Consider the following 22,640-nt stretch of genomic DNA (forward strand, 5'->3'; position numbering starts at 1 on the left):
CCGTCCTCGCTCATTCACGCCTTCTCTCCACGCCTCCCCCCGCCTCTCCGCGCAGCGGATCGACCCGTCCAGCATGGCTGCCGCCGGCGGCGGCCGGAGGTCGGCGCGCATGCGCAGCGCCGCGCCGCGGGCTCAGGCGCCGACCCGGGGACCTGCGGCGGAGGGCGACTGCCGGGCCCCGCCAGCCACGCCCGACCCGGTGCCCGCCCGGAGCCGGGGCTGGCGACCGAGGTAGGTGTCGCTGCCCCTCCTGGTGAGGCGGCCATGGCCCGGCGGGGTTCCGGCTGAAGCGTGAATAGCCTTAGTGGTCATCAGGAGGAGAGAGCCTGCTCGCCGGTAGTCCGGAGAGTCGCCCGTCCTCCAGGCCCTGTTGTGGAGAGCAGTGTACTGGTAACACTAGCGCTCAGCGTCGGAGGGGGTCGCGTAGGAGCCCGTCATTGTGCAAAAGCATGTTCCTGTAATGGACACCTGTCATAACGCTAACATTAGAAAGAAAACACTCAGATCATCAATGCAATTGCACTGAGACATAGTGAGTAGTTTTTTCCTCACTTCTTATGCTCTTTTAAAGTTGCAATAAAATATACATGAGGTAGGAGAATCGCCGTGAGTTCAAGGCCAGCTTGAGACTACATAGTCAATTCCAGATCAGCCTGGGCTGGAGGGAGACCATACCTTGAGGCGCGGGGGGGGGGGGGGGGGGGGGAGGGTATATATAGCCATGGTACCCATTACAAAAGTGTGTGTTTCACTGGCATTTGTATATTCATCTTACAAAACTACTCATTAAGCATCACCCCAGTGTCACCTACAGCTCCTGGTAACCACCTTTCTACTTCCATCTCTGTGAATTTGGGGCAGATAGAAATCTGGTGGTCATGTCCTGGAGTGAGCTGCCACAAATAGAGGTTTTTAACACCCATTCAGAATGTGAAGATTGTGGGAGGCAAAGGTAGGAGGATCACTGTGATTTCGAGGCCACCCTGAGACTACATAGTGAATTCTAGGTCAGCCCTAACTCAGGAAAACAAAACTAGACCGAATGTGAGACAGTGTTGCCTGGGGAGTTAGGAATTGATGGAGCTCTCTTACTCTTTCCCCTTCTGCTCCCCAACATGATAAACATAAAGCATCTCAAATTCTTTTACTGCTTGAAGATAGCAATTTGAGGAACTACCAAGTCTCAGTGATAACATGAGCCAATACCACGTAATGGTTTTCTTTTTTCATATAGACACGTGATGCTTAGACTCCCCATAGCTCTCACTGCCTGAAACTGAATAAAGGCAGTGAATACAATCATTTTGGGAGTATTCAAGTACATCCCCCAACCCTCATTCAAATCATTATATATAGAGAGAGAGTGACATATATTCTTGCTTTTGTTTTCTGAAGAACTCTAATGCTCCTAGGTGGAATCTGAAGTTCTCAGAAGAAAGCCATACTGTGTTGAAGATTCCACAGGACTGCTTAGAACATGACTATGGAAAGTTAGAACATTGCAGATCCAAAGCCAAAATTATCTTGCATTATCTTTCGTCCCGTTAATGGCCATTTAGTGTCCAGTTTCGAGACCTGACCTAATTTAGCAGGACATCAGCTTTTATTAATACAAAACCCAGTATCATCAGATAGCATCTGAGATCCATAACAGAGATAGCCCCCTTTGCTGTAACCCTCCTGTCTGATGTCCTCACCAGTGTTTTTAGTGAGTGTCTTCATATATGACTTTCATATGTCCTTCTACTATAAAAAGGAGATATAAAGGGAAGAGAAAGGAAAGGAGGAGGGTACTTAATAGGCTGGTATTATATATATGTAAGTAGAATGATTGAGATGGGGAGGGGATATGATGGAGAATGGAATTTCAAAGGGGAAAGTGGGGGGGGGAAGGTATTACCATAGGATATTTTTTATAATCATGGAAAATGTTAATAAAAATTGAGAAAAAGGGGGCTGGAGAGATGGCTTAGTGGTTAAGCGCTTGCCTGTAAAGCCTAACGACCCCAGTTCGAGGCTCAACTCCCCAGGACCCACTTAGCCAGGTGCACAAGGGGGCGCACGCATCTGGAATTCGTTTGCAGTGGCTGGAGGCCCTGGCGCGCCCATTCTCTCTCCTCTCTATCTGCCTCTTTCTCTGTCTGTTGCTCTCAAATAAATAAATAAAAATATTTTAAAAATTGACAAAAAAACAATTTTTTTAAAGCCTTAGCAGTTAAGGCATTTGCTTGCAAAAAAAAAAAAAAAATCATGTGACTGCTTCAACATGGAAATGTTATTTGAGATAACCATTGTCACTCATACTTGGTTTAGACCAAACTGGCTTATTCCCTTTGAGGTAAAAGCTGTTTCTTTTTTGTTTGTGTGTTTGTTTTTTTAAGAGCTGTGTTTTACCCTGCCACAGTAAATGATATTTGAGTGGCTTTAATTCAGTTACTCCCCCCCCTTTTTTGGGGGGGGATTTGAGGTAGGGTCTCACTCTAGCCCAGATGACCTGGAATTCACTATGTAGTGTCAAAGTGGCTTTGAACTCACGGTAATCCTCCTACCTCTGCCTCCCAAATGCTGGGATTAAAGGTGTGTGCCACCACACCCAGTTTTGGCCTATTTTTTTAATGTGACAGAGAATTGGTGCACCAGGGCCTCAGCCACCGTAATGCACATGTACTGCCTTGCGCATTTGTGTCACCTTGTGCATATGGCTTACGTGGGACCTGGAGAGTTGAACATGAGTCCTTAGGCTTGGCAGGCAAACACTTTAACCACGAAGTCATCTCTGTAGCCCTCCTATTTCTTTTCTGTTTCTTCTCCTTCTCCTTCTTCTTCCTCCTCCTCCTCCTCCTCCTCCTTTTCTTCTTCTTCTTCTTTTTAACAGAATGAGAAAGAGGGTATCGGTACATCAGGGCCTTTTGCTGCTGCAAACATACTCCAGATGTGTGTGTCACTTTGTGCCTCTGGCTTTACTGGGAAATAAGGCCCAAGCCAGGAGGCTTTGCAAACAGGAACCCTTAAGTGCTGAGCCGTCTCAGCCCGGTTCCCTATTGCTTTGAGGAAAAGCAATGATCTCTCTTTCACAGATGCTGGGTAAATATACAAGTGTTGTTTTTCAGTGTGGAGAGTATGTGCTGAGTATCCAGTATGGGAAAGAAGCCCTCAGAGAAGCCAGAGAGACTGAGGCCCCAGTCTATTTCAAGGATGTAGAAACTGAAACTGGGAAAGAGCAGCCAGGACCGGAACCTGGGCCTCGTCTCTAGCCCCAGCTGCTCCCTCCACCAGCCTCTTCCTGAGTGCAAAGGACAATGTTCAGCTACCTGTGAGCTCTCACCAGTGACCTCTCAGCCTCCAGCCCCACAGGGCGTCATCAGCAAAAATTCATGTCACAGCAGAGCTGTCTTTAGGGTGGTAGTTAGATTGTGCTGAGTCTTGCAGCACACATCAGAGAATCAGTTACCATTGAGAAGCCTGGACTTCCTACTCACTAGCATCAAGTTTATTACCTAACGGAACACAGGATAGAACTCAAAGGGAATTGTTTTTGTTCATTGTGGGTAGACTAAATTTGGCATATGTTTTATAATTAAACTAAGCAAATTGTACTGTAGTGACTACCTTTATTTTTCCCATCTTAATAAGCAAAAATATATGATAGGCAGCAAGAATGAGAAAAATTAAGAACATAGAATTTGGGTCTAAATTGCCTCTGAATTTTAACTCCCGCCTCACCTTAGCAGTTCTGAGATTTTGGGGTGAGTGTCATCTTCTGTATGCCAGAGGTTATGAAAGACCTGGCAGGGAGTAGGTGCCCATTCAGCGCATTCGCTGCCATCATCATCTCGAACCCGGGTTGTCAGGCTTTGTAAGCAAGCACCTTTAGCCTCTCTTCAGCCCACTTCAGCTTTTAGTCTCCATTCTTGTTGCCTGCTTTGTGGACTTCAGAAGAAAATGCCAAGTTTCATGTACCAGTATATGACATGCCAGATGGCTAGAGTTCAAGCAAAGAAACAGAGCGAGGAGGAGACGAGGGGCTGAAAAGGCAGGCCAGACTCTGTCATACAAACCAATAAGGATGGGCAGGCCACTAGGACGTGCAGCCAGCAGTCTGCACAAGCTGAAGCTGTGACCACAGGGAGAACCCCTTCTTGCTCTGGGCAGCCTCATCCCTCCTTTGGCAAGGCCAGAGGACTGAGTTAGGCCCACTCAGTTGTCTAGAGTAATCATTGATGTTAGACTCTGTCCATGACTTTCACAGCAGCCACTATGTTACCATTTGTAAATGGCTGGTCGTTAGCTTTTTGGAGCTGTGGCCCAAATACCCGAGAGAACAACTTCAAGAGAGGAGTTCTTTGTTTGGGTTTGGCTCATGATCTCAGCCCATTACGGGGTTAGGACATGGTACAGCAGACAGTGCACATTGTGGCCACTAGGAAGCCTGGACAGAGAATCCCAGTGGGCTTTCTCCTTTTTCTGTTTTATAAGAAAGATGTCATTTATTTGTGTGTGTTATGTATGAGTGTGTATTTGTGTGTGAGAGTATGGGTGTGCCCCTATGGAAGCCAGAGGACGACTTTCAATTCCACCTCGCTATTCCACAACTGAAGGAATCTAGGTTGGGAGGGAAGGTCTGGGGGAAGTTGGGAAGGTGATACAAATATATACACACACACACACACACACACACACATATATATATATGGAGAGAGAGAGAGAAGGAGAGGGAGGGAGGGAGGGAAGGAGGGAGATATTGATAGATATATTGTATGTGGGGGGGGAGGAAAAGAGGCAGATAGACAGAGAGAATGGGCACAGTCAGGGCCTGTAGCCAGTGCATATGAACTCCAGATGCATGCACCACCTTGTGCATTTGGTTTATGTGGGATTGGGCCTTAGGCTTTTGCCGACAAGTGCCTTAACCACTAAGCAGTCTCTCCAGCCCTGTGTTCTTTATGCTGTACTTTCCAAGAGCTTGTTGGAGATTCTCCTGTCTGTTTCCCATCTTGCCATTGGCCTGCTGGGATGGCAGAAGCCTACCGTAGCTTCTGGCTCTCTACGTGGCTCGGAGAGTTAAACTCAGATACTCAGGCTTGAGGGTTAAGTGCTGTAACCACTAAGCCATCTTCTCAGCCCACCTTTTCCTCTTCTATTTCATCCAAGACCATTATGTAGGATGATTCAGTCCACTTTAGGTCTCCCCCACCCCCCGGCTTAGTTCCCTCTGGAAAGACCATCACAGGTAAATTCGGAGATGTGCTTTTCCAGTCTCCTAGGCACTTCTCAGTTCAGTCAAGACCAGCATCCCAGCCAGCACTATGAGCCATGCTTGTAATCCCAACACTCTAGAGGCTGAGGCAAGAGATTGCCTTAAATTCAAGAACAGCCTGAGTTACAAAGTGAGTTCCAAGCAAACCTGGGCTTCAGTGTGAAGTCCTGCCCCAGACATGGGCTAGAGAGGTGGCTCAGTAAGTAAGAGCACTTCCTGTGCATGCATGAGAGAACACTCACATTCAAGCTCCAGGACCCTCATAAAACTCTAGATGTGGCCACACATGTCTGACCCTAGTCCTGTAGGGAAGCAGAGACCCAGGAACCACCAGGGCTCATGGGAAAAAACAACAACATGGCTGGCAAGCTCCAGGATCAGGAAGAACAGGCAGAAGAACAGTGAAGCTGGACATCCAGCATTCCCTCCTGCCACCAAGATAAGTGCACCCCACTGCCGGCAAGGGCACGCCCCACACCACATACCACTTTATGGACACACATGCAAAAAAAAAAAAAAAAAATGCTACAGTAAGCCTAGCAAGCCAAAGTAGCACATGCCATTGTCCATCATGGAAGAACAGGCTCCTAACTTCTGGATGAGACGTTTTGAGAACTTCAGCAGATGGCAGGAGCCATGCTGCCCATTTCCTCGAGTCCGATTTCCCCAGTATCACAGGTACAACCACAGGAACTAGAATAGGGTTTCATAATTCTTACCTGTCCACCCGGGTTTGGATGCTTAGATTCATAGCAACTTATTCCCAAGCTGTTGCCTGGATGTAACACCCCAGCAGCCCAGCAGTGTGGTGGGTGGTGGCTTACTGGTCACTGCTCCTTGAGCTGTACACTGCTGCTTTATGTCCACAGAAGCTAACTGGTGGATGTAACGTACTTATGGCATGATAATGTGCCAGCCTCTCAGGAGCTTTATTCTGTAGATCTTCACAGCATTCATTCTGGGCTTTGGGGTGGTTTAACATATGTCCCCTATTTGTATTACAAGAAAAACATAATACCCCTAACTTTTTTTTTTTTTTTTTTGAGGTAGGGTCTCACTCTATCCCTGGCTGACCTGGATTTCACTATGTAGTCTCAGAGTAGCCTCGAACTCATGGTGATCCTCCTACTTCTGCCTCCCGAGTGCTGGAATTAAAGGCATGCGCCACCACGCCTGCCCCCTCCGATTTTGAAACAGAGTCTTGCTGTGTAGCCCAGGCATTTCTAAACGCACAAACAGGCTGGCCTTGAACTTGTGATGATCTGCCTGCCTCAGCCTCCTGAATGCTGGGATTACTGGCATGAGCCATCACACCTGGCATGCTTATTAAATGTTTTGGATTAAAAAAGAAGGAGGAGGGCTGTAGAGATGGCTTAGCAGTTAAGTGCTTGCCTGTGAAGCCTAAGGACCCCAGTTCGAGGCTTGATTCCCCAGGACCCATGTGAGCCAGATGCACAAGGGGGCGCATGCATCTGGAATTTATTTGCAGTGGCTAGAAGCCCTGGCATCATGCTCGCGCTCTCTCTCTCTCTCTCTCTCTCTTTCTCTTTCTCTCTCCCTCCATCCCTCTTTCTCTGTTGCTCTCAAATAAATAAAAATAAAAAAGAAGAAGGAGTTTATCCTAACCTCCTCAGAAGTAACCACTACTGGTATTTTGGTGTGTGTACTTTTATGTATGTGGATGTAAAGCCAGATGACTTATGACTGACTCCTATGTTTTTCTTTAACATTCAATGTCATAATTCATATAATCAGGTTATTTTTTAATATTTTATTTATTTGCATCTATATAGATGGCCAGGGTAAACATTTTTATGTCTGTCTTTGTATACATTTCTGATTATTGCTTTGTGTTTATCCTTGGAAATGACACTCCAGGAAGAAAGGGTCAGAAGTATGTCAGACCCCAGATACCTGTTGGAAAATGGTTTTGCATGTTGATAGATCATCTCATGACTTTGGCAACATTGATAAACATCATTTGAGACATGGGAAACTCAATGTAACTTAAAGTACTTATAAGCTGCTTGCTGTATTTATATTTTAATTAATTTATTTTTATTAACAACTTCCATGATTGTAAACAATATCCCATGGTAATGCCCTCCCTCCCCCCACTTTCCCCTTTGAAACTCTGTTCTCCATCATATTCCATCCCTCTCTCAATCAGTCTTTCTTTTATTTTGATGTCGTGATCTTTTCCTCTTATGATGGTCTTGTGTAGGTAGTGTCAGGCACTGTGAGGTCATGGATGTCCAGGCCATTTTGTGTCTGGAGGAGCATGTTGTAAGGAGCCCTACCCTTCCTTTGGCTCTGACATTCTTTCTGCCACCTCTTCCGCAATGGACCCTGAGCCTTGGAAGGTGTGATCAAGATATTGCAGTGCTGAGCACTCCTGTCACTTCTTCCCAGCACTGTGATTCCTTCTGAGTCATTCCAAGGTCACTTCCATCTGAAAAGAGAAGGTTCTCTACCAAAAGTGAGAGTAAAATTAATATATGGGTATGAACATTAAGAGAAGTGCTTACTGGGCAGTTTGATGCACATAGTATATGCATTTAGCCAGACAGCAGCAGACATTATACCCCTAGGGCTCGTAACTACCTTTGTTTTAAGTCTTCAGTATCAGGGATGTATTTCCTCCCATGGAGCGGGCAGTTGGTTTCCACCATGACAGACGTGTCACTATTGTAGCAGTTGGCTCATTTGACTAGCTGGCCAAATATAAGGCTTGCAGTGTCCACTGTTGAGTATGTTCACTGGTGATTTCTCTTTCTCTCATTGAACTGCATGCAGAATGGCTTCTTCCAGCTTTCTGTCAGCTGGTCTACATGGAGGAGGTTATCAGCTCAGTTCCAGTAGGATTTTTCAGTGTCCTTGCAGCCCAAGAATGTGGAGTCTTCAGCAATAGGGTCTTACCATCTATTCCTGGTGGGAAACCAAGGGCCTTGGCAATGGTCTGTAATACTTTGGGGGCATCAGGGACCTCCCTGGCCAACAACTCACTGGAAGGTATCCCATCCCTGGCACTGAAAATGTTCTAGTAACAATGTATTGCTCCTGAGTGTTCCATTTTCCTAAAAAAGTTGGTTTCCATATGATTTATTTATATCCTCTTAGATTTTGATTAGCACTCCCTCCACCTTTCCTTCACTTAAGCTCTTCCCCTGACCTCACTTGGGCCTTTTCACCCCCAGTAATCTATTCTTCTACTTACATATATACAATACCATCCTATTAAATACCCCCCTCCCTTCCTTTCTCTTCCCTTTATATCTCTTTTCTAGCTTACTGGCCTTTGCTACTGAGTTTTCTTCCTACTGCCACAGAAGTCCAACCATCTATATGTATTTATCTTGAAAAGGGAAATATTTGTTTGCCTTCTTAAAATTTAGACATTTATTTCTGTCTTGGTTGCTGGGCTGGAGCAGAATTCATACCACTCCTGTTAGCCACAAGTGTTTGGCACAGTACCTACCACTTTCACTGGCGGCTCCCCTCTGCCTTGCCTGGTGATATCAACTGCTGGCAGCCTCTCCCTTGGCCTGCCTTATCAGTGACGGGGTCTTCAGCCAGAACAAGCCCATTAGTGCCACGTCACGGTGTGGGATTGCCTCCTTCAGGTGCTGTCTCCTCCAGCACTGTCCAGGAAGTGTCTCTGAGATCTGACCGTCCGTTTCCCTGCGCTGCCTCAGCACCTGTTACAAGGACTGCGTGGCACCATGAGGGTTCTCTTACTGAAGGATGCCAAGGAGGATGACAGTGGCCAAGATCCGTACGTCCAGGTGAGTGCCTGGGCCCACTTCCATGCTGCAGAGTCCAGAGAGCTGGGGGCAGGCGAGTGCACTAAAATCTTGATGAACTTGAGAGAATCTTTGCTGTGATGTCATATCTCTTTCCTTGCAAATAACAGTACATCATCCATGGGATGCCATGACCTACATTTTCAAAACAGCCCTGGCCAGTCCAGAACCACCGTCTTTCCTTTGCAGGAATTGGGATTGTATGGACTGGAAGCCACCCTGATTCCTGTTTTATCATTTGAGTTTTTGTCTCTTCCCAGTTTGTCAGAGAAGGTAAGGTCTGTCATGTCTGTGTCTGGGCCCCATGTTAGAGGTGCTTTTGTAGAACCCTTGCCAGCACAAGCCATAAGGGTGTTTTAGTAGCCCTCGTTTCCCATCAGTCCTGAGCAGGAGGGCAGCATAGGTTCCCCATGGGCTCCCCTCCCCGAGCCTCTAGCTGCTCCTCTAAGAAGCCAGTGGGCTCAGAAATGGGCCCCAGGACCAGACCCATGTGACCCTGTTAAGACCTTTGAATGCATCTCACTCAATCTACCCCTGGCTCCGTCTCCTTTTCAGCAGACCAGACAGGTATTTTCCTATTTTAGAGAGAGGCCTGACTTAGACAACTCAGCCAGGACCTCCAGCCAGCAATACAGGGCCAGAACATAAGCTCAGGGCTTCTGTCCGCCACTTCGGTTCTGCTGTTAAGTATAGACCTGACATATTGAAGTAAACAGGCCCAGTAAAGCCTCTCAAATGATTCAGATTAAAAGTTCTGGTCTGAGGACTGGAGACATGGCTTAGCTGTTGAGGCGCTTGCCTACAAAGCCTAAAGACCCAGATTCAATTCCCCAGGACCCACCTAAGCCAGATGCACAAGTAGCACACACATTTGGAGTTACTGCAGTGGCTGGAGGCCCTGTTGTACCCATTCTCTCCTTCCCTTCCTCCTCCTTCCTCCTCCCTCTCAAATAAATAAAAATAGAATAATTTTTTTAAGTCCTGGGCTGAGCTCAGTTGTAGAGTACTTGCCTATCATGTACAAGGCATGTCTGATACCCAGCACAGAAGAGATAAGCCAAAAAGTTTGACTACCTATGCTTTGCATGAAGCCAGATGTATATACTAGCCCAGTGCCTGGCTCAGAGCTCATGTGCAGCACGATGTATCACCGCCAAGTAAAGGTGCTTGCTTTCAAGCTCGCCGACCCAGCTCACCCACGTAAAGCCAATGTGCCTTCTGTTGTGGGAGGCAGGAGAATCCAGAAGCGTGTAGACCAGCTAGAATGGCATTCGCAGGGCAAAAGCAGACCCTGTTTCAGCAGAGGTGGAAGGAAAAGAATGTGCTCCTTGAGGTTGTGCTGTGCTCTCCACACACGTGCTGTGTTACGTGCATACCCTCCCTACAATAAACACACATAACGTAGACAATGAGATTTCACTGGTCTCACCTCCTGGAAGTTCCTGTGGCATGACAGGTGGAGATCAAGCCTCCTCTGGCCAGCGCACCCCACCCCACGCCACGCCTGGCCGGGCCAGGCTGTCCCTCGGCTCTGCTGTCATAGCCACGCCCGTCACCTGCGCTGCAGCTGTCCACGTCTCCTAGAACGGAGCTTCTTCAGGGAAGGGCTGTTGCAATGAACAGGCTCTCCCACGTGTCCTACAAGGCCTGGCATAGCTCCAGGCCTGTGTCAGCACTGAGACATGCCAGGGGGTGGAGGGGTAGAAGGAAGAGTTTGCCCACTGTTTTGGGGATGCATTTGGAATTGGAATTTGGAGTCCACAGCTCCAGGGAGATGTTGAGCCTACGCTGTAATGCACAATGCCTTTATTACTTTTTGGTTTATAGCTGTCTCATCCTGAAGGCTTTGGGGGACTCATTTTTACCAGCCCCAGAGCAGTGGAAGCAGTGAAACTGTGTTTGGAGAAAGACAATAAAACTGAAGGTGAGGTTGGATCTGCTCATATTCAAGTCGCCTGTATTACTCACATTGCTTTCCTGAGTCCCTCAGATCCAGAGGTAACCATATGCCCTATAGAAGTGGGGTCCTGGGCTGGAGCGATGGTTCAGCAGCTGAGGCACTTGCCCACAGTGCCTAATGACCTGCGTTCAGTTCCCCAATACCCACATAAAGCCAGATGCACAACGTGGTACATGTATCTGGAGTTTATTTTCAGTGGCTAGAGGCTAGCATACCCATTCATTCTCTCTCCTAGCAAATGAATAAAATATTTTTTTAAAAACAATTTACTAAGGGCTGGAGAGATGGCTTAGCTGTTAAGGTATTTGCCTGCAAAGCCAAAGGACCCAGGTTCAATTCTCTAGGACCCACGTAAGCCAGATGTACAAGGGGCATCCAGTTTCTTCCTTTGAAAATAGGATAAACACCCTTTTCTCAATGGATGATGAGAAAAATAATGAAGAAATGCCCTGTGTTCAGCCAAGCCTTAGTAACGTGGCCATCTCCAGAACCCCTCTCCTTCACCCAGCAGTTTGAATAGGTCCTCCCGTTCCCTGATAGCCAGTCTCCAGAGTGGCCAGCCCCCTTATTACCATGAATGGAGTGCCTGTTGTACATAGGCTGTGTGCTAAGTACCACCCATCCATTTTCTCATTCTTCCCACACTGCAGTTCATAGGAGGGCAGTTTTGTGATCTCACTTTGCAGATCAAGACACAGGCTTGGGATATCCTTCCAGTGGGTGAAGGGGAGGCAGCAGAGAGAGGAGTTAGCACAGAAGCTTTGCATTGCCACAGGCATGGGCTCGTGTCTCCATTCTGCCCTTGGTGAGCTCCTTGACTTCTGACCTCTCCTCATCCTTTTTTTTTTTTTAATTTTTTATTTATTTATTTGAGAGCGACAGACACAGAGAGAAAGACAGATAGAGGGAGAGAGAGAGAATGGGCGCGCCAGGGCCTCCAGCCTCTGCAAACGAACTCCAGACGCGTGCGCCCCCTTGTGCATCTGGCTAACGTGGGACCTGGGGAACCGAGCCTCGAACCGGGGTCCTTAGGCTTCACAGGCAAGCGCTTAACCGCTAAGCCATCTCTCCAGCCCCTCTCCTCATCCTTGATCATGCCTAGTAATTCCTGAACATGCAGTGTCAGACATCATCCTTGTTGTGCCCTGTGAAATGGATGAGAACAGCAATCCCACCTGGCAGATGAGTTTGAAGACTATAGAGTGGAAACTCTCATACCACAGGCTACAAGGTTTTAAGTCAAGAGCCCCACAGAGGAACACCCAAGACATTGCCTGGGACAGAGTGGACAGTGAGAGTGTAACAGTGGTAAGGGTGTCACAATCCTCTCCCTGTACAAGTAGCTGGCCTGCTTTAGAGCCTGGGTGCACAGGCACCTTGTGTGGAATGAAAGACTGGGTGCTCTTCTTAATGGTGAACACCCTGAGAACTCAGATACAGTCCCCCAAAACCTTCAGGATGAGACAGCTATAAACCAAAAAGTAATAAGGGCATTGTGCATTACAGCGTAGGCTCAACATCTCCCTGGAGCTGTGGACTCCAAATTTCAATTCCAAATGCATCCCACTCTTGTTTCAAAGAAGAGAAAGGATTCATGGTGTTGTAGACAGCTTCACACTGCTGGGATAAGCTTCCAAACCAGACACAGTTTATGGGCTGAAGGCATTTATTTCAGCTCACAGATCCGGGGAACTTCCATAATGGTGGGAGAGGCTGGCCCCCTTCCCGGGTCCAAGCCAAGACACAGCCACACACCAGCACCGCACTTGAGCAAGAACCAGCAGCCAGCAGCAGAGCCCAGGCAAAGCTCAAGCACCCAGCATACTGTGGGGCTAGAAATCAGATCTGCTGCCAGTGACACCTCCGGCCAGACACCTGGAGACAGGAAGCTGGCTCCCATTTACAAACCCAATCAGGGAGAGAGAAACCACCACCAGCCAGCAAACACCAAAAAGGAGCAAGTGTGCTGGGCATGGTGGCGCACACCTTTAATCCCAGCACTCAGGAGGCAGAGGTAGGAGGATCGCCATGAGTTTGAGGCCACCCTGAAACTACATAGTGAATTCAAGCTCAGCCTGAGCTAGAGTGAGACTCTGCCAAAAAACAAAAAAAAAAAAATGAGCAAGCATAAACCTTCCAGACCTCAAACCTCTTTGCACACCTTTGGGCTGTAATTCAGATCTGCCCCCAAATACACCTTTGGGCTGGACCCCAGGATCCACCCCAAGTGACACCTCCTCCAGCTAGGTGGCTAGAGACCCAAATACAAGCTGTAAAAAAAATAATAATAATACCTGGGCTGGAAGGATGGCTCAGCAGTTAAGCCATTATCCTGCAAAGCTAAAGGACCCAGGTTCAACTCCCCAGGACCCACGTAAGCCAGATGTACAAGGTGACACATGTGTCTGGAGCTCGTTTGCAATGTCTAGAGGCCCTGTCATGCCCATTCTGTCTCTGTCTTTCTCTCTCTCTAATAAATGAATAAAAATAAATTTCATATATATATATATATTTTTTTTAAAGTACCTGAGTCTATGGGGGACATACATTCAAACTACCATACCATTCAAAAACGTGCTCCTAGCAACAGCTGGGGAGATGCGGTATTTCAGGAAGACATAACTAGCTGTTTACCAGAGTGCTTTAAATACTCCCTGCAGAGGATGGACAACTTGAAAGTGGAGGTGCAGTCTCAGAGGCTGCTCTTGCTTTGCTCATGAGTTTCTTTGGATGAACAGCAATAAGCCAACGGCCACATTGGTATGTACAACTCATATATAATTTCTTGCCTTGCAGTCTGGGAAAAGTCTCTGAAAGAAAAGTGGAATGCTAAGTCTGTGTACGTGGTTGGAAATGCTACTGCTTCTCTGGGTAAGCACTCAAAACAGCGTGGCAAGTGTGAGTAAGTTAACCTGTAACTTTAAAAAATATATTTATATCTCCTTTTTAACTTACTGGCCTCTGCTACTGAGTTTTTTCCTTCTCACACAGAAGCCCAATCATCTGTAGCTATTCCTGGTTGGAAACCAAGGGCCTCAGCAATGGCCTATAATGTTTTGGGGGCATCAGGGACCTCCCCGGCCAATAACTCACAGGAGGTATCCCATCCCTGGCACTGTATTGAAACTGTCATTTGTGTCATAGGAGTCTGTTTTGTAATTCCCAAATGGAATGCCCACGGCACTGCTGTCTTCTGTGAAGTCCCTTGTTTCTGTGTGCAGCACCAGTGCCAAGTTAGCCCTTTATTCACCAGCCTTCTCGGCAGAGTGGCCACTGTCTGGTGAAGGGCAGGGAGCGGGGATCTGTGGGCTTCTTACTCTCCATGAATAGGAACCTTATGCCAGGGGTTGGGACAGCTCTCACCTTAAGTCCAAAGTGCCGTGGGTCCTTATTGGCAGGTCACTGAGAAACCTTTACTCCAGCCCCTGCGCCTTGGTCTGGCCATGTCAGTCAGGACTCCGGGATGTGCTGACCTCATTTCTCTAACAAAATGAAGGCTCTAAAGAGTCACGTGCAAAACACAGCAGGTCCCAGATGCTCACCATCTCCTGCTTGATAAACAGGTGCTAGCATTGGCCTCATTATCTTACATAAGCCTAAAGAGAGCCCCAAGGGCTGCTGTGTTCGGCTCTTGTAGATAAGCTGAGTGGGAGGGATGTGGAGAAGTTAGTTAAGGCAAAGTCTCGTGTCCAGGGACTGTGAAGGCCAGGCCAGGGCACTCACCTCCAAATGGATGCCTGTGATCTCCCTACCCTGGCTTTCAGAGGAGACCTCTCTGTGATTTTGAAAGCAATGCTCATATATTTTTACATCTAAAAATGACACAGGAACCAAAGGACTTCAGTAACTATTAGAAGAAAATAACTTCTTTGTTGTTTTCCAGTGAGTAAAATCGGCCTGGATGGAGAAGGAGAAAACTGCGGGAACGCAGCACAGCTTGCAGAGTACATTTGTTCCAGTAAGTAGAACAGCACTTCCCCAGGGACACCCACCCACCTGTGACTGTTGACCTCTCAGCCAGGACGGAACTCTCCTTCTTTAAATTCTCCCCTCAGATCTTCTCCCAGGCAAAGAGATGACAAGCTCCTCCTTGGGCAGCACATGGGCTGGAATTTAAAATGTCACTGGTCATTCCTTTTGAGGTTTTTCCGATAGGGTCTCATATGTTCAGCCTGGCCTGGGTCTCTATGTAGTTCAGGCTTCCTTCAGACTTACAGAGGTTCTCCTGCTTCCATCTTCCAAGTGCTGGGATTGGGGGCATGTACCACCATGCCCAGCTGTAGACTTGTAGAGAAGTACCTCTCAGGAAGTAGACTTGCAGTAGGTCTCTCAGCAGCACAGCAGCGCTGCTTATGTGTGGGAGGGCATGGTGGTTTACATCAGATGTCCCCCATGAGATCATGTGCTTTGTATACTTGGTCCCCAGATGATGGGTAGTTTGGGAGGAGGAGCCTTGCTGAGGAGGTGCGCTGCTGGGGGAGGACTTTGAGGTTCATTAGCCCTGGCTTGCCGCTGTTAGTTCGGCTCACTCTCCTGCTGCTGTTTCTACCCGCTGTGGCAGAAGTGATGACCGGCCTCTGCTCGTGCCATCCTTTCCCTGCCGTGATAGAGCGTCCCCTCGAGACTGTAAGCCAAAGTAAATACTTTCCTCCCGTAAGTTAGGTTTGGTTGGATGTTGTAGCCCAGCACCTACCACAGAGAGTCCTTTCCAGGGAGCCAAAGCAGCTGAGCCGGCTGCCGTGTGGGAGCCCTGGCTGTGTGCGTAGATCTGATTCTTGGCCCGACGCTGGTAATGGAGCGAAAGAGAAGCGCTTGTGCGCGGGGAGCCCGCACCACTGAAGCCAGGCCTGAGACTCGGCTCTCAGCCTCACGCCCGTGTTGAAGTCGGGCCGGTGCTGCGAAGAAGCCATGCTTCATGCCTTTGGGGCTGGGCCTGCTGGGAAGTTGGATGCCTGATTTGCTCCTGAGTTCCCCCGCTGCCCCAGCAAGAGCTTTAGCCCCTAGAGCCCTGCACTCTGCCCCAGCCCTCACGGAGCCAGACACAGGAGGGCCACCCAGGCTAGAGTGGAGAAGAGCACCCGAGCGTGGCTTTGCAGATGTGGCATCTGCAGCACATTAAAGACTTCGCTGGGAGAGAGACCTCAGCAGGCACCTGTGGCCCACAGTTAACGATTTCCCATGTCACTGCTTTTGGGTTGGCACACATGTTGACAGCCGTTCAAATGGAGAACATTCCTGCCACCAGCTGCTCCCGAGGCTTAGCCGTGCTGCGGGAGCCTGTGCTGGAGGCCAAGCGCTTGTTCTGCTCGCCCCTCACCGCAGGCACTGGAGGACCCGGCTCAGGGGACGCTGAGGATGCGGGACTCACAAAGTGTTTGCGCGTGACTGGCACCCATTAAAATTCCTTACATTTGCTGGGCGTGGTGGTGCACGCCTTTAGTCCCAGCACTTGAGAGGATCCCCATGAGTTCGAGGATACCCTGAGACTACAATTCAAGTCAGCCTGGGCTAGACTAGCGAGATCCTACCTTGAAAAGCCAAAACACACACAAAAAAATCCTTACATCTGATAACATGTGATGGGAAAATGGAAGATTCTAGTAAAATGCTGTTTTTCCAGTCAGGGAGATTCTGGCAGCTGACTGCCCATCTGGTGAGTGGGATGGTGTTGTTGACGACTGCTGTTAAGTCATACGCTGGCACTACTGTTGTACAGAGCTTAGGACTGAATGTGCCCTATGTCTTCACAGGTAGAAATAGCATGGGAAGAGGCAGCCTTGCTTATAAACACTTTGGACACTTGGCCTAGTGGCTGAGAGAGCAGGGGACAGTGTGCTTACCTTGTCTGCTGGAGGTGACAGTGGAGCCACCTGGGGTACTGGTTCCCTGCTGTCTCTTGAGTGTGAGTCCTGGTTCATCCAGGGCCTCCTCTAGCTAGAAAATTCTCTGTGCCAGTACCAAACCAAGCCTGACCCTTACTTTCTGACTCAGCTGCAGCACAAAGCCTGCCTTCTAAATAGTGGCTTCTCCGAGCTGGGCGTGGTGGCGCGTAGTCCCAGCACTCGGGAGGCAGAGGTGGGAGGATGGCCATGATTTCGAGGCCACCCTGAGACTATGTAGTAAATTCCAGCCTGGACTAGAGCAAGACTCTACCTCGAAAAACCAAAACCAAACAGTGGCTTCTCCAGGGAGCCACTTCCCAACCAAACCCGAGTGCCACCTTGTTTGTGCGGGTGTTGGTTTTCTAGGCGCTTGGCTGACACGGTCTATTAGTTCTTTATGTAACTCCCCTCAAGGTACCTTTCCCGTTTACCCGTGTTGTAATTGAGGTCTCGGAGCTTCCCTCCCTGTACCCTGCATACAACAGTGTCTGCCCCTGAGGTTTTGCCGAGCTTTCACGAAGTCTGGTTACTTATCCACAGAGGAGTGTCCGGCCGTGCCTCTTCTGTTTCCCTGTGGAACCCTCAAAGGAGACACCCTTCCGAACATGCTCAAGGACAGAGGTGACTGGAGTGTGCTGACACACCTCTGGAGCTGGTACTGCGAGGCTCAGGATGCACGTGACGACATAGAGACAGAGCTGGGGACACTTGGGGCTCCTGACCCTCCGCACCTCCTGAGAGCTGTCCTGGACGTCACCTCCTGGAGTCCTGGAGTCTCCAGGGTCACGCCTCTGTGGACAAGCTCGCACAAATGGGAGCAGAAGGCATCCGTGGGCACCAGTGAAGGCTTTATGGGCCTTTCTCTGCCAACTCAGCCTCCCCGCTGTGGGAACCAGTCCACAGTGCTCTGCGGGCTGCGGAGGGCTGGCTGCGGCCCCTGTTGGGCTGTGTTCCAGGAAGCATGTGCTGTGTTGAGGGTTCCCACAAACTGGGCACAGGGTGGCAGAGGCACCATCCAATTCCCAGTACAGTGACCCTGTGTCCTGGTTTTGATTGTTCTCAGGGATTCCCATGGAAAGCATCAATGTTTATCAGACAATCCCACACCCTGGGATCCAAGGGAGCTTGGAGAACTACTATTCCAAGAAGGTACGTGGGGTTTCCAGGCAGAGCTCCAGCAGGGCAGCCCCAGGGTAAGCTTGGATTGGGGGCACCAGCTCGCAGGCGCTGATTCTCCATGGTGTTCAGTCATCCAGGCCATGTAAATGCAGCCTGTGGCTGTGTCATGAAAGAGGCGTGGTCTAGGAAAGTCCCCTAAGGGTTAAGGAGTCACTTCTGCAGAGCTGATTGTAAAGCATCTGCCTGTGCACAAGCCTGAGGCTCACAGTGGCCCTTGGGGGGTGGGTGGAGGCTGAGCCCACACTGGGAAGGGTCCGCTATGAGGTCTAGATTAGACGTCAGAGGCCGAAAGGTCTCACGTTCATGGATGTCTTCATGTCTGTTTAACAGCCGTGCCGCCGCGCCCTCTAGGAGGGGCTTCTGGATGTCTTGCTTGCTCGTGGGGTTGTTAGGGTAACCCCTGTGCAGCGAGGCCAGAGCCCCAAAGGGTGGCTGGCTGTCATCTGGTCTTCCTGTACTTTCCTCATCAGCGCCATCTGACCCCAGGAGCTGGAGGCACCGTGCTGCTTGCTGAGACTAGGTGCCTGTGTCCTCTGGCCAAACACAGATGTAGAGGGCGGGTGGGCAGTCGAGCAGCCCACAGGCAGTGCCAGGATCCTCCATTTACACCTGCTTTCTGACCAGTTCCTTCAAACTGCCTCAGTGAGCAGAAATCACGCCTAACCAGGGACCGCTGCCAGGGCTCAGGGAGCTGGAGCTGGCCGAGCTGCGGGAGTTTGCTCTCGCTAGCTCGTGCTTGCTCCCTCTCTCTCTCTCTCTCTCTCTCTTTCTCTTGGCAAGCAGTAGATCTCTTTTTCCTTTGGGCAGGGTGTCCCGGACAGCATCACATTTTTCAGCCCCTCTGGCCTTAAGTACAGCCTTGAGTACATTCAAGAGTTATCTGGTGACAGCTTTGACCAAATTAAGGTATGGTATCCTAAGAACTGTGGTCTTCTGTTATGCCAGAGTTTGCTGAGTCAGAGCAGTCTGGGCCTGGCCAGACACTCTGTAAATTTGGAAGGGCCCCACAGGCTGCCAACCCTCTCTCAGCCTGTTTCCTCATTCTGACCTGGGAACGATTGTCCCTTTTTTGTCCCTTACAGCTATGTGGCTGAACATAACCTCGAGGTTAGATGGGAACCCAAGTGAGTTCCTTCTTATACATGTTGGGGTCCTGCTCAACATCTTGAGATAGTTACCCTGGAAACATTACCCTCTTGCATCTTAACACAAAGGGTTTCCACTCACACTTTGCAGGGACTTTACTTGTTAGGAGTCTGTGAGTAATCACAGCCCTTGTAGCATCCACCAGGGAGGTCCCTTGAACTGGCTCCATGGGGGTGGAAGACAAGGTGTAGGGTGTGACCTGGAGCCCAAGCGTAGAGGCCACCCCCACCTCATCCTAAGTGTTCATGCATCAGATGAAGCCACGGTGTCAGCTTATCACCAGTGTGTCTCATGGGTACGCAGGTGGCTTCCCCAGATTTAAGGTGGGGTGCTCTGCTCAGAGCCGTTGCCCTAAGCCACACTGCGGAAGAGGAAGAGCCATGGTAGTGCATCACCACAGGCCGAAGCTCATGGAGGCAAAGCTCATGTCATTCTCGTGCCAGTCAGCTGTCAGCATCCAGCAGGTTAAGATTAATCATCTTCCTTACAGTGAGGGCACAGAGGCCCACAGGGATTCATCCACTTGCCAGAGTCACACCGTGAGGTACTGAGGGGCCCAACATGCATGTGGGTCACTGGGGAAGGAACATGGCCTCTGAATCCCACTGTTAGAGAACTAACAGGGATGCCCTGTAGGTGCCAAGCATAGTGACTGGCAGAGTGAGTCAAAATACAAGGACCCTGAGTCAGAGGTAGGGCGGGCTCAGCTGGGAAAGCCGCTGTCCTGCCGACACTGACCTAATGCTTCCTGGTTTCCAGTCTCTGGTTGCCTGCCTTCCTTTCCTTCTTTCCTTTCCTTCTATCCCTTCCTTCCTCCCTCCCCCCCCCTTGCCTCCCTCCCTTCCTTTTCAACTACTGATATAATTTACAAGGCACAATATTCACTATTTTACTGATTTAATGCATATACTTTTCAAGTACACAGAGCAGCAGTTTCAGGATATCTTAGTATGTATTTAGTAAATACACAGTTGCGCAGCCATCGTAACTTTCTAATACCCAAAGAGAAACCCCGTGCCCATGAGCAGTCACCCTCCCTTTGCTCCCTTAGCTCCTGGCAATCACTAATCTGCTAAACCCTGGAATTCACTATGGAGTCTCAGGGTGGCCTTGAACACACAGGGATCCTCCTACCTCTGCCTTCTGGAGTGCTGGCATTAAAGGCATGCACCACCACGCCTGGCTAGGATCCTGGTTTTTGTAGTTTGTTTTTCCTCGGGGAATTTCTGAAGCAGTGGGCACCATGGCATAGTACCTCCTGTCAGAGGCCACAACTTCCTGAGACTGGGCAAAGGCGCACATACCCCATGAGCTCCACCCCCACCACACTTGGACCCAGTTTCTGGAGAGGGAGGAGAGAGCTGGTCAGGGCTGCCACTGTTGGGATGCTTCTCTGTTCTCAAGCATGATGTCCGAGGACAGCAGAAAACCAGCACCTCCTCTTACCAGAAGCTGCGTGGCCCCTCATTTAGTCCCCACACTAGCCCCGTGACAAGGCAAGACTGGTTATGGACAGAAACAGTATCAGTGAGGCGCTGTAACTTGTAATTGCAGCAGTAAGGGTGGATTTGGGACAAAATCCCATGCTCAACTCAAGGCAAGGCCCTGGGCATGACCATGAACACGTTCGAGTCAGGTACCCTGACGAGGCTTCTGCCAGGGAGCTGCAGAATTGGGCTAGTGACGGGGCAGGCACTGCTGCAGACTGTCAGTAAGCACACACGTGTTCAGCACTGGCCAAGCAACGCCCTCTGATCCCTCATCTAATGCCCCAGGAGTGAGTGACAAGCCGCGGTCAGAGGAGACAGACAGGGTGGGCGCTAAAGCCTGTCCTGTGCTGCTGGGGTTTGAACCCTGAGCTCGGTGTTCCTGAAGCATCTAGATCACCCCTGGTGTTGCAGTCAGGTCCGCATTGCTGGCAGAAATCACCCGACCAAGAGCAGCTTGTGGGGGAAAAGGATTTATTTGGGTTTTCAGACTTGAGGAAGCTCCATGATGGCAGGGGAAATGATACCATGAGCAGAGGGTGGACATCACCCCCTGGCCAACATAAGGTGGACCATAGCAACAGGAGCGTGTGCCAAACACTGGCAAGGGGATACTGGCTATAACACCCATAAGCCCGCCCCCAACAATACACTCCCTCCAGGAGGCGTTAATTCTCAAATCATCAGCTGGGAACCCTGCTCTACCTGCCCCACCAGAACCCCTGAAACTGAAGCACAGCTGGCTGCAGCTGGAGCCTCTGAGGAAACAGGCCTGGGCCTCCCGTCCCTGCCTGCTCTTGGGTCCTGGGTAGCAAGCACTTGATGAAGGCGCCATGAGGTGACATGAGAATGGTGGCTGCCGAGTACCTTGTGGTCATTCATAAGAGAACACATAAGGAGTGGGGCTGTAATGCCGGGGCTGATGGTGTCCTTAATGAGGACACCACATGGGAAGCGCAGCCCGAATGCCAGGCTGCTGATTGGCCGAGCCCTGCACAGCTCTCACTGCCACGCCGACCTCTGTCCCTTCCCCCTTTGCAGTTTGTCGCCATCGGGCCCACCACAACTCGTGCTCTGACTGCCAAGGGCCTGCCTGTGAGCTGCACGGCAGAGAAGCCCACTCCACAGGCCCTGGCCACCGGCCTCACAAAGGCCCTGCAGCCCCAGAGCTGCTGCTGAGGCAACGGGGGCGGTGGCCCCATGGCCAGGCCCCGCCCCGGGGGTGAGGGCAGCCTGCTGTCGCCCCAGGGATGGATCCCAAAACCAGACAGGGAAACTTGGGAAGCTGGCACTGTCACCATCCTCCCTGATGTGGGAGCATCTAGAGCAGAGATGGACCCAGCCCTGGGACTGGCATCATCAGCCCACACACACAGCACTGCCCTCCTGGAAGTGTAACTTGGAACCCAACCCTGTGTACACTGGCTCCGGAGCCGGCCGAGCCGCCTGCGCCTGGCAGGAAGGAGAGAAATAAACCACACGGGAGACTTGTGTCACCGCCTGTTAATGGTGTGTGTGTGTGTGTGTGTGTGTGTGTGTGTGTGTAAACAGACACACCCAATTCTAATGATCAACAAACCTGGTAGGAATGACAATTTTACTGTGTTTCATCATTCTACAAAAAAATATGCGAGCCAGGCACTCAAGAGGCGAAATCAGGATTATATGTCAAAGACCAATCTGGACATCTCAAAAAAATACATAAATAAGATATAGTTCCCACTTGTTTGCTATAGAAGTTTTAATTCACACACACAGACTTTTTGTTTGGTTGGTTTTTTTTTCAAGGTGGGGTTTCACTATAGCCCAGGCTGACCTGGAATTCACCATGTCGTCTCAGGGTGGCCTCGAACTCACAGTGAGCCTCCTACCTCTGCCTCCCGAGTGCTGGGATTAAAGGCGTGCGCCACCCCAGAGACTTTCTCT

The 22,640-nt window shown here is 49.8% G+C and overlaps 1 protein-coding gene across 11 annotated transcripts; it reads left to right on the forward strand.

The window, feature by feature from the left end:
* The first annotated feature begins 127 nt into the window (after positions 1-127).
* Uros (uroporphyrinogen III synthase) lies at positions 128-22,205 on the forward strand. Of its 11 annotated transcripts, none has more exons than XM_045134109.1 (10): positions 128-231; positions 8,897-9,042; positions 9,250-9,333; positions 10,888-10,984; positions 13,817-13,891; positions 14,904-14,978; positions 17,443-17,523; positions 17,966-18,051; positions 18,889-18,987; positions 21,756-22,205. In XM_045134109.1, the coding sequence occupies exons 2-10, from the start codon at positions 8,980-8,982 to the stop codon at positions 21,891-21,893; spliced, it is 798 nt and encodes a 265-aa protein (XP_044990044.1). In that variant the 5' UTR covers positions 128-231; positions 8,897-8,979; the 3' UTR covers positions 21,894-22,205. The 11 variants fall into 11 exon arrangements, with proteins under 11 accessions (XP_044990044.1, XP_044990036.1, XP_044990069.1 ...); XM_045134101.1 differs by having other exon boundaries at positions 140-231; positions 8,881-9,042; XM_045134094.1 differs by lacking the exon at positions 128-231 and adding an exon at positions 244-532 and having other exon boundaries at positions 8,881-9,042.
* Positions 22,206-22,640: the final 435 nt, after the last annotated feature.

This window comes from Jaculus jaculus, chromosome 1 (assembly GCF_020740685.1).
Source record: "Jaculus jaculus isolate mJacJac1 chromosome 1, mJacJac1.mat.Y.cur, whole genome shotgun sequence".
NCBI classification, from domain to species: domain Eukaryota; kingdom Metazoa; phylum Chordata; class Mammalia; order Rodentia; family Dipodidae; genus Jaculus; species Jaculus jaculus.

Excerpts from the sequence above, each read along its gene's own strand:
- Uros (XM_045134071.1), top strand. The coding sequence starts at position 9,002 with ATGCCAAGGAGGATGACAGTGGCCAAGATCCGTACGTCCAG. Across the intron at positions 9,334-10,887 it reads TTCCCAGTTTGTCAGAGAAG|CTGTCTCATCCTGAAGGCTT; the intron begins GTAAGGTCTGTC and ends TTTGGTTTATAG. Across the intron at positions 13,892-14,903 it reads AAATGCTACTGCTTCTCTGG|TGAGTAAAATCGGCCTGGAT; the intron begins GTAAGCACTCAA and ends GTTGTTTTCCAG.